The 12452-nt window shown below is 42.4% G+C and overlaps 1 protein-coding gene across 2 annotated transcripts in view; it reads left to right on the plus strand.

Moving 5' to 3' along the window:
* The window catches only part of babam2 (BRISC and BRCA1 A complex member 2), an 87253-nt gene that overhangs the window by 47955 nt on the left and 26846 nt on the right, over nt 1-12452 (plus strand). For both annotated transcript variants that reach the window (XM_039785267.1, XM_039785268.1), the window contains exon 7: nt 10048-10157. In XM_039785267.1, the coding sequence (XP_039641201.1) occupies nt 10048-10157 (110 nt within the window). The remainder of the gene's footprint in view (nt 1-10047; nt 10158-12452) is intronic.

The raw sequence follows: 12452 nt of genomic DNA on the forward strand, positions 1-12452 counted from the left end.
CTCACCACTTTATTGTCCATGGCCTAAATCGGAATTAAGAAGATTACATTATAGAACTAAGTTTTATTCTATGATGTGTTTAACACTACAGACAGTTATGGCTGCATTCACTAACCAATTAACTTGGGAACATTTTGGATAGATTATCATTTATTGCCACACCCGTCATTCTAAAAGACTTTAGAAAGAGGTGTGCTCTTGTGTTTGCAAGCACACCCCATGCACAAAGCTTTTGTGAATGTGGCAACAGGCCAGTGTTTAGGTGTGTTTGGGTCTACTACTCTACCAACATGGTTCCAGGTGAAGCACGTGTGCTTTGTTATCTTTCGCTTATTGTCCTCATGACAAAATAAAGCCCTTGCACGAGATACAACTATTTGGTGACACAAAGTTGCCTGGTTAATCATCTAAACATTTACGCCCGCCAAACCCAACTCGGAAAACATAAGCTAAGAGTTTTTTGGAATGGAGAGTTCGAGAAAAAGAGGGAGAGATGCAATAGGTCAGATATTTCAGAAGAGGACATTAGGTCCTCTTGGACATGCATGCCGATTGGTTTGTGGTGACTTGTGCTTGTGCTTGCATGTTCTGTATTTTGAGGTGGAGGGAGCATGGTCGTCATGGCCCCTGGAGTACGTCACATCTCTGCTCATCCCCTCCCCACTAACAGCAGCACCACCACATCATTAGGGACAATATCCTCAACTCTCTTTCTCAATCAGAACATTTCATGTCATGCAATGAGACGTTTTGGCAGATGCCACCTTGACCCTGTGCTTTCCCGCCCTCAGGGTGTGATGGCGTAAGTCTGTCAAACTTATGAAAAGGCTGGCACAAACGCATAATTCAGTATATCAGACATTCATTCACTATATTCTGTTGTAGGACTTAATATTTAACATGCTGTACTAGTCAATGTTTTGTTTTTTTTCTGCTCTGTTCAAGGCTGTTGACATTGAACATAGAAGATACGTTCTGTGCTGCTATGTGATGATTGTCACATAGCAGAATGTCTTACAGGGCATTGAAATGTATTTTTTGGGCGAATTGTAGCAATGTCATGCAAAGTGAAACGTTTAAGACAAAGTCTCTACTGTACAAGCGTACCACAATTTGAACAGATTTTGACAGTTTGATTAATCAGGGTAAAAAAAAAAAAAAAAACATGGTTACAAAACCATGGTTACAAAACTATTTGCACAAATATATGCATCGCTTATACAGATCGCTTCCTAAACAGTTCACAATCAGCAGATAGATTTTTTTTTTAATCATAATTCCTGTGGATGGGCCTTTTGCTTTCAAACCACACCAGAGCCCACTTGGAAGTGGACCCAGACCCTTATTTTCAATCAGTCTCTGTCCGGCTGTTTAATTGACAACTTTCACACCAGCCTAAATGAACTGTATTAACTTAGACAAACGCACCAGGGTTTGTTTTAACAGAACCAAACAGATTGAGTGTGAAAGCACCCTTAGTTAGACTTGATCAACAAGTACAGAACCAGAGTTGCTCAAAATGCCCTACCTAAATTGAAGCCGCTGCCTAGTACTTATTGTGTGTCCAGCATATGTACAGGGGCACTCAGAGCGTCTCGCCTGCAAGCTGGACATGTCTTTGCACAACAACCGTGCTGTCAGTCAAGTCGCCCCATTACGTTGGGCATGACATTTAAAGTTGGGCGAAGAAGGCGGACAAAGTGCCCTTACCTCCTCCGTACTAGCCCTGCAGTAGAGCCCCTGTGTAGGGTTTGCAGATGAGTGTGTTTGTGTATGGTTGTGACTTTGGCCAGACTTGGTATGGCTAAGGACAGCTGTCACATCTCCAACCTGTCACATGCGACACAGAGGAGATGCCAGAGGCCGGGGCATCAGGAGACCAAGGGACGGACACAAGGAAAGGGGTCTGTGCGTTTGTTTGTGTGTGCGTGCATGCTCATGTACCAATGTGTCTGAATAAGTAAGGAGGATGGAAGACGTGGTGGCCACGTGAAAGGGTTTGACTCGGAGGCACCCGAGTGACCTTGATGTCCATGCACACTTGTGCACACTCTTCACCCGCTTTCCTAAATTCAGTCCTTAAGCAGTTGAGTCACATTCCCCAGGGGCATGTAGTAAATAGTGCTTCAATGTCCAACCACCACCCCTGCAGGACCCCTCCTTGTCTTGGAGTCCTCTGACCAAGGCCCTTTCAGTGCTCATTACTTACCAATGAAGAAGTCTCTTCATTAAGGTCCTGCGTGTAGCCTGTGGAGCCAAACTTTTTTAATGTTCTTTTTCTACTAACTCTTTACATAAGCTAGCAGCAGTTGCCCTCAAGTGTATTTGTTTAAAAGGGCTTAAGATGTGTGTATGTGTGCACAGAAACATTAAGGGCTTATATTTTATTACAGAGGGAAGCTCTTCTGTTTCAATTTAAATAATGGTTTCAAGGCACGCGGTAAAAGGTCACCGTTTGTTCTCATTAGGCTATCTTTTCACAATTTCCTGTATAGATCTGCAAAGCTTTGGGAGAAGGACAACATGAGAGAGTTTTTTTAAATGCCTCTAAATTACAACCGCACTGCAAGGACACCACTTCAGCACACTGTGTATTCCATAACCCAAACCAGCTGTCAAGTAAAGCATTTGTATTGCCCCTCTACACTTACGTTTACTTTTAACATGCCACTTAAGAAGCATGACAACTTTTCTTCTCCAGATTGGCATCATGACATTTGAGCAGTTCAAGAGCTTCAGGGACAAACATCTTTGTTTCGCTCTCAGTGAAAAAAGCTACAATATTTAGAAATGTATTTAAAAGAAAAAGAAAATGTCTCTCTATTTCTTTAGACTCTATTGAAACACTGAACTGTTTTATCACCACAGTTTAGTCAGTTATCTCACTGACTCACATTTCCATAATTGTAATGACTGCATTTGTCAGTTGGTCGGTCCACAGCTTCCATTGGATGGATTGCCGTGAAATATTGTGCGGGTATTCATGGTCCGCAGAGGAAGAAGCTTGGTGATCCCCTGACTTTTCCTCTTGCACCACCATCAGGTTGACTTTTCTGCTTTTGAATGAAATTTAACTATTTAATGGTTTTTCATGAAATTTGGTTCACACATTCATGCCCACTCAGGATGAATTTTAATAACTTCGGTGATCACTTTGGTGATGTTACCTCTTGAGCATTCATCAGGTAAAAATTTGAAGGTGTCCAGTATTTTGATTTATGAAATACCTGAAAAACTAATACCCATCAGCTGCACTTTGTGTTTAGTTTGTAATTAGCCATTGTTAGCATACTAACACGTTACATTAAGATGGTGAACATGATAAACATTTAAGATGGTGAACTAGGGATGCTAATTCAGATTTTTTTCAATTCAGATAGCAGACCCTTGTTAACCAATAGTTAACCGTGATACACCAAGCAGTCTGCAGTCCGGGAGGCTCGGACATTTCCCCGTTCAGCGTCTGCGGACAGCTGTTGACTCGTACCTGTCATGCAGCCACGATGTCGCATGCATTGTCGTGGACACATGGAGACACGAATAAATCCAGAGGTATTAAACTAGGCACGATGAACATGCATAAAGAACGGCGTGTAGACCAGCGGGATTATACTCCCATATTACCCCTGCACTGTGCATGCTCATATTTTCTCCCGAGTTCCTGTAGCTGTAATAATGGTTATGGCTAATGGTTGTAATTCACCATGTGTTCTATTAATAATTCAATTTCAATTCAATTTTATTTATAGTATCAAATCATAACACGAGTATCTCGAGACACTTTACAGATAGAGTAGGTCTAGACCACACTCTATAATTTACAAAGCCCCAACAATTACAGTAATTCCCTCAAGAGCAAGCAGTGCGACAGTGGTGAGGAAAAACTCCCTCTTGGGAAGAAACCTCGGACAAACCCAGGCTCTTGGTAACCGGTGTCTGACGGTGCCGGTTGGGGATGCAATACAGCCATGGTATTATCTTATGATAGATGATGGTATTATCTTATGATAGATCTGAGGGATGTATGGATGTATGTATGCTGTAAAGCCTGTTACGTGGATGTAACGTCATTAGCGTTTCCCAAACTGCCGGGGCTATCTGCTAGCATGGATGTATTAAGAGAACGGTTACACTATACATAGCTATATGCCTAGATAACGTTACTACAGACATAGTGATTACATCCCCTTGGTTCTCTGTTCACGAAACTGCAGGCTAACCTTAGTAGCTAGCACTAGCTAGTGGCTAGCTAGTAGCACAATATAATGATTACATCTCCTTGGTTCTCTAAATACATCCATCATTTATTTAGATAAGCATGTAAACGATCAGGAACAACGATAACACAATGTTTAACGTTGGTGTATATTTTAGAAAATGAAATGGCGAGTTCATAAGTTCGCCACGTATACCATGGATGTATAGAGAGCCAAAGTCACGCCCTTCTATTTCCGGTCCATGGGACCTATCTTTCGAAAAAATACGAACAGGAGTCAATGGAGAGAAAATAATTAATTTTTGGTCCGGTTTGAATTGAGCCACGGATTACAAATATGATGTTCGTCAATTTAAAAGATTTTTTCAGCCGGAGAAAGTCTCAGTTAGGCGTAGGTTTTTCAAAGTACCACTTAGTTTAGTGTGAAACCGCTCAGTGAACTACAGTACAGGCCAAAAGTTTGGACACACCTTCTCATTCAAATGCGTTTCCTTTTATTTTCATGACTATTTACATTGTAGATTCTCACTCAAGGCATCAAAACTATGAATGAACACATATGGAATTATGTACTTAACAAAAAAGTGTGAAATAACTGAAAACATGTCTTATACTTTAGATTCTTCAAAGTAGCCACTCTTTGCTTTTTTATTAATAAGGGAAGAAATTCCACTAATTAACCCTGCCAAAGCAGGGAGCAGAGGAATCTAAAATATAAGACATGTTTTCAGTTATTTCACACTTTTTTGTTAAGTACATAATTCCATATGTGTTCATTCATAGTTTTGATGCCTTCAGTGAGAATCTACAATGTAAATAGTCATGAAAATAAAGAAACGCATTGAATGAGGTGTGTCCAAACTTTTGGCCTGTACTGTACATCTGCACTACACCTCTGCTCATTTGAGTAACGTTACGAGACATCATCCATGCGACTTTGAAGTGTGTAGTCTTTCTAATTACGTATTTGTCTTATACTTCAACAGTTTAACAATAAACTGAGACCTTCTTGACTTGCAAAAATATCTATTAAACTGTAATTCATGGCTCAATTCAAACGGGATAAAAAAATAATTTGTCTTTCCCCATTTTCTACCGTTCATATTTTTTCCGAGTTAGGGTCCCAATGGCGGTCCGCCGGAAGGGGAGGGACTCCGCCTCTCTATTAAGAGAACGAACTATACTTGTAAGAGACACGAGAGAGAAGCTCATGAACAAGCATGTTGCTACCGGTTGCTACGACAACACAAACTAACTGTTGCTGGTGCGCATGTCCATCGTGACGTCATGGGCCAGTCAACGCGGAAGATCTGAGCTCCATGATTGCTTTATGCGCTTTTGAGCACTCTCATTGGAATGAACGGGGCTTCCTGCCGAACGCTGTATCCAGTTCTCTTAATACATCCATGCACATAGCTGGCTGTTGTGAGCGCCATTCATTCACGCCTTCATCTCCTCCCGACTGGACTACTGCAACTCACTTCTCCCTCGGCATCAGCTCTACCAACATCAACCGACTCCAACTGGTCCAGAACTCAGCTGCCCGCCTCATTACCTGCTCCAAATCCTGGCACCACATCACTCCAGTCCTAAAACACTCCACTGGCTTCCCATTTCCCACCAATCACCCAAAATCCTGGCCTCACCTATAAAGCCCTCCACCATCTGGCCCCTCATACCTCACTGCCTCCCCTCACCAACCCTCACGGTCCCTCAGATCCACCTCAGCCGTCTCCTCTCCATCCAAAGTCACCTCGGCTGTTTTGGGGACAGAGCCTTCTCCAGAGCAGCTCCCAGGCCTGGACCCCTCCCAAGAGATCCCACCTCGAGTCCCTCACCATCTTCCAGTCCCCCTCAAGACCCATCTCTTCACCCAGCCTACCCATTCCACCTGCCCATCTCCCTTTTCTCTGTTCTTGTTTTGTTCTACTTGTTTTGTTTTGCTTTGTTTGTTGTTTTTTTCTACCCGCCCTGTAACGACTTTGAGTATGAGCTATAACAATTATTTATATTAATTCAGCCAGTCGTGAGAGCCACAGACTTCTTAGAAAAAAGAGCTTACTTTTGCTCTAGCACGTTTACTAGCATATATCCTATCTTTTATCATGCAACAAACCTTTCCTAATTACTTTTTACATTTAGTAATACTGTTTTTAACTATTTAACTGATAACTGCATTATTTGATCATTGTCGGTTAATGGTTAAATGCAAACATTTTAACATCCTTATAGTAAACATTGTTATCTTAGTATGCTGATGTAAGGATTTAGCTCAAAGCAGTATAGCTGTATTATGTCTACTGTAAGTACAGCCTCAAGGGGGGGAGTGTGGCTGAAGACTTCTGTTTACGTGATATTTCATTTTAGGCTCATACACTGGAAGAAATGACTTGTGGTCAAACCTGGCTGACAGCCATGTATGTCACGAGTGTTACTTCCCAGTTTTACATAAAAGTGAGGTTGTGAAATAATCCTGTAAAGTTTCATGTATAGTTGTACTTAACTTAAAAAAATAATTAAAAAAAGTTTGTATCTACATAGCTTCAGGTTCATTGCGCAGCACATTCATTTAGAATGGCAATAGCTAAAAGTTAAAGGGTCTGCCTTTTAATTTTTGTTTGTTTGTTTGTTTCACTGATGCAATATGACTTGTGACAGCTCTTCGCTGTCTGCTGGGACGAGATGAGTCTGAATCATTCAACAAAAAAAAGGCTCTCCCTACAACGGCGCCCTTAGTCCGACCGAATCGAGGGATGGTCCGCTGCAGCTCACACAGAGCTGCCCTATGTTCTTCTTCTGGCCTCTCGTCTTCCTGTTGGTTCTCATCTGTCTGTTTACTCTGTCCCAGTCCAAAGGAAGCATCCTTTAAATCACCTTTAAAGATGAGAACGGGACTTGACAGCTACAAACTGGAGCAAAACAATCTTTTCCCAAACCCCACGCCCACCCCGGCCCCACATCTCCATGCCTGTTCCTATGTGTCCTGTATCGTCAGCGGCAGAAGCCGCGAGCGCTGCTCTGAGACAGAGAGCAGTTCTTGTTTACTGATGCACACTATATTGATGTGAGCTGATTCCATCAGGCAACACTTTTGGTTGCCACACACCCCGCTGTCTTTCACCGCCTCCCTTCTACTCTTTATGTCTTACCCCCTAATGTATCTGCCACGACAAGGCAGCCTTTGCTGTGACTGTTGATATCTGCGTGTGCTACAGTAGAAATGTACTGTGGATTCAAGATCTGCTCATTAATGACCCTTATATTTGTATTCCATGTTACAGTACATTGATTTTACGTTGATTTGTATTGTTTTGTTTTAATAATTAGTTTTTTCTTTCATTAAATTAAGTGGTTCAAAATCATTAGATTACGTGCAGAGAAATTAATTCCACTCTACTTGGAGGGAAAATGTTCAGTGAAGGAATATATTTTTCCGCCCACTCAGCCATGTTTTTCTCCAACCGATGGTCAGTTTGGTTTTGTGATCAGCAGAGTGTGTGTAATTAGTTAATAAGCCTGATCACATTTGAGGCTGCCATGCTGCAAACTGGTTGCACTGTGCCTCTGTCCATCATGTATGGTGGTTAGATTTCCTCTCACTACGGCGGGCAGCGATTATAACAAATGGATGAGTTCAAACCATCTGTAAGACATTTGATTAACGCTGCCGATCCTCTGTCTGGAGAGAGAGCCCAGAATGGTACTTGATGTGGAATTGCACTAATGACATTGCCTGAGAAGTAGCCATGCTCTAGGAAAAACATCACACAATGAGAAATTAGAACCTTGGAGAGACAGACGAGGTTTGTAGCGAGCAGCTCCGGGTGGCCTCTGCATCTATCTCACACATGATTTGATTGGTGCTCCCAGTCATCAGCTCAGCCGCAGCTGTTGAAGCTAATGTGGCGAGAAACAAAACAGATGTTTCTTCTGGTGTCTTTCCTCTTACCCTCTTCATCTCCTTCAATATTTTGGGACTCGCACACTTGTTGTGTACACAGAAGTATATGATCCCCGGTTGTGGTTTAAATCAAGATTTTTTGGGGGGGGAGGCATTTCCGCCTTTAAAGGTGCCCTGCCACACGTATTTCATTACTTTGTGGTAATGTCTGAAGTTCTACCATGGACTCTGTAACATTTCTTGTGGGAAAAAAATGCCTTGGTTACCTTGTTTCAAGCCATTCTATCGTGGTATAGAAAGCCTGCAGGAAGACTCAGCTCGATTTCTGCCAGTTCTCATTAATATTCAACGAGCTAAGCTGCTTGACTCTGATTGGCTAACAGCTAGCCAATGAGAGCCTGGCTATCAGCATCCTTTACCCAGTGCAACTGGTCGAGCTCATGAATAGTAATGAGCTCAGGCAACACCACGTCAGACTGACCAGCTTTTGTAATTGGCCTGATTTCTCCACTTATTTCTGTTCAGTGGCTAGAGCTGACAGAGGAGGGAGCAGTTCATTTTCACATTCACGACACAACACAAACACATATGGACCTAACATATTTAAAAAAATGCAAGTAATAACGGTTTTGTGTGGCAGGGCACCTTTTAATGGATAGGACAGCTAGACATGAAAGGGGAAGAGAGAGCGGAAAGACTGGAGCTACCCCAGATGGAAATTGTCACAGGTCGGACTCGAACCCTGGACCTTCTGCGTCGAGGCATACACCTCTATATATGTGCGCCTGCTCCACCAACTGAGCTAACCTGGCCACATACATAACTTTTTAAGAACTCATATTGATTCTCCAACTGCTACAGCAAAACAAAAAAGTACTGCAATATAGATAGCTTATTTTATGGACAAGTGGCTGCCTGGAAACTTGGAACCAAATCTAGAAATCTAAAAGAATCCGTATGCTTCAAACAATGTGCTCCCCCAAAGTTGTCCCCCCACACCAATTATGGAAATGGGCCAGCTAACTCCAACAATTTTTGTACCTTTTCAAAAGTTGACAATCATGTCATTAACCAGATGTAGGAAGTTGAAAAAGTACGCAGGAAATCCTCTCTTTTTAGGATTTTTTTTTTTGTGTATACAAACGAGTGCCAACACTATAAATGCTTTCAAGGAGATACTGTCCATAAGTAAGGACCATGAGTTCCCAATTAAATTATTCCATCTCATCTTTCTCTATGATGTCAGGCTTTGTTAGTCCGCCTTAGTGTTGCTTTTTTGAACGGGTACATCTTGGCCAAAAGCGAGAAGCGAGTGGTGCACGACTGAAGCATTCTGTCCGTTCAATCCACATCGTCTCTGACTTTTGTTCGACCGTCTATGTCCTCAGAACCAGCTGTCTGTCAGCTGCAGGGCCTGAGGAGGTAAGGGGACAGTGATCGCTAAACTTCAACAGGCTCATATCAGGCTCTTTAGGCTCCACAGGAAGAAATCAGCATTGTTTATTTATTGATTCAGTGATTGATTCCCCCCATTATAGCGATCGGGGGAATCTGCCTATAGTGAAACCAGAAAGCGTATAGGGGGCTTGATCAATGACTACAAATGGTTAATGATTTGACAACATGTAAACAGCTGTCTGTTGAGATTATGCTGTACTTAGCACCAGAGAAAGATAAAAAAAAAAGACTTCATTCTTCATGGAAAAAAAACGTGTGAGACAGAGGAGTGACCGATGTCAAAAACTTTCCAAAAAAAACGCTTTCTATGCCGATTGACCTTTAAACATGTCGACATCCTACAAACTGGTTCTTTTCATGGATACAACAGCCATGTCTACGTGAATGAGTCCCAGCTTCAGTTCAATGGTGTTTTTCCTATGGATAGTGGTTTAACTGAATAAGATTACTGACCTGGCTTTGTCTTTCTCAGGACACAGCGTTGGACCCTGGAGAGGATGTTGCCCTTCTCTCAGTGAGTTTTGAGGATGCTGAGGCTACCCAAGTCTTCCCAAAACTCTTCTTATCCCCCAGCATTGAACAGTAAGCACATCACATAAATAGATATGTTTTATGTTGTTCCTTTATGAGTTAATTCAGTAAAATGTATGTTTTGATGGAGATAGTGATTTGTGTATGCAATCTGTGACACCACAACAGCAGGACGGCAAATTGAAACAAATTGGTGCCCAAAGATCCTTAAAGTTAAACAATGAGTGTGAATCAACTGAAAATTTACCCTCATGTAAACAGAGATTATTAACATTTATTCAATATAAATAATAAATGAAATGATGTTTGATGTTGTAGGGCCCTATCTTGCACCCAGCGCAGCGCAGCGCAGCGCAAAGCCCGACGCAAGTGTCTTTGCTAGTTTACGACCGACGCAGTTGTCAATTTCCCGTCCAGCGCCCACATCGTCTAAATAGCAAATGCACCTGCGCCCATCTTTGCGCCCGTGGGCGTGCTGGTCTTACAGGAAGGTGTGTTCAGGTGCATTCTTGGCGTATTGCTATCTTGAGGCAGCGGGAAGTGGTCGCGCCATTGACCAACAAAAACCTGGTCTAAAGTCAATAATGCAGCATTTCATTGTTATTTTAACAGCAAATTAGTTTAGTTAGTTACTTCTATTAGCCCCAGGGAGGGGCATAGAAGGTCAGCAAAAGGAGATGTGGTCCCACTCGCTCTGCTTCCGATTTCGAGGATGCAAGAAGTAGTTGACGGATAAGTGTGAGTGTGCTGTGAATGTAGCGACATATTATGTCATTGTGAATAATCCCACATCCCATTGTCCGGACTCATCAGTCGGTTCCTCAAAAACAACAAGGGAACAAAAAACGAGATGGATGACACACAGTGTCTGAGCTAGGTTTGACTGGATGTCTGCAGACATCTGGGGTGTTAACAGTACAGAGTGTGTGTGTGTGTGTGTGTGTGTGTGTGTGTGTGTGTGTGTGTGTGTGTGTGTGTGTGTGTGTGTGTGTACACATGCTTGTGTGGAATCCTTAATGTGAGTCTGGGCACTGCTGTGTGAGTGGGCACTTCAGCAGTGTGCATATTCTCTTTGTTCAAATTCATTTTTTTTCTTGCTGATTTTGTGTGTGTGTGTGTGTGCATTTGTCAGTTTACATTTGGGTGTGTTTTTTTTAATGCATGCATGCTTGTGGGTTTTTATATCCCAAATGTGTGTGTCTTCTTTTTATGTGTTTGTGCGTACACACCAGTATTTGAATATGCTTTGCTCTCAACACAAAGTCTCTGTAGGTGTGGATTCAAATAAGTGTGTGTGTGTGTGTGTGTGTGTGTGTGTGTGTGTGTGTGTGTGTGTGTGTGTGTGTGTGTGTGTGTGTGTGTGTGTGTGTGTGAGAGAGAGCCAGGTATGGGCCCACTCTGACCTCAGGGCCCCACGGTCTGGGCTTTCGTGCTCGGAATAATCTCAGGCTGATGTTTATTTACAAGCACACGCCCCGTCGCACCAGGTTAGGAGACCTCTGCTCCACCCCCCACCACCACCACCACTTCTCCACCTCTCTCTCTCTCTCTCTCTCTCTCGTCCTCCTGTCTCACCATGTTTCTATTTCATCCTCATCTTCCATGCTCCTCTGTGGCTCCTCTGTTTTGTCCTTCTCTCCGGTTGTTTTTATTTTTACAATAATCAAATCCTTCCTCCCCTCTTCTGTCTCCTGCCATTTGTGCGCATTATCTCTCTCTCATTTACCGTGTATATCCACTTATCTCTCAGTCTCCAGCATAATCGCTAAAGCAGCTACATGCACACACACACACACAGACACTTCTCCTTTTCAGTATGTAAAAATTAAATGTGACAGGACCTTATCCCCATGCAGCAACTGCAACAAAATACCATAATTACACCACATAAAACAAAGGTCACCTGCGTGTCCTACATAATCCTAATTGTTTCCTGTGTTGTGTATGTGTAAAACCATACCTAAGCAATATATGAGATGGGCTGCTATATCGGCTTTAAAGGTGCACTTCTACTAACCTTGGTTGTAGCACAACCTCCAAGATGTTTCATCTATGTTTTTACTGTAGTATTAGGCAAAGATCAAAGCTTTCGGTATGAATATAATATTCATATATTTGCTCTCTTTGGCTAACATGTACTGGGCATTGTTGGTCCTATTTATTGGCCGTGTTTTAACAAGGAATGGGCTGTTTCGATGGACACCTTTCTGCATAGAAAAACCACTTGGTTGAAGATGCTTTCTCCAAGAGCCCTGTTATGGCATTGAAATTGCAAAATACTTCAGGGTTTAGATACGTGTGTTCATTCCATATATCTGCATGTTTTATGATGGAGCTGTGTGTGTG

The sequence above is a fragment of the Perca fluviatilis genome, chromosome 20, assembly GCF_010015445.1.
Source record: "Perca fluviatilis chromosome 20, GENO_Pfluv_1.0, whole genome shotgun sequence".
Lineage (NCBI taxonomy): Eukaryota > Metazoa > Chordata > Actinopteri > Perciformes > Percidae > Perca > Perca fluviatilis.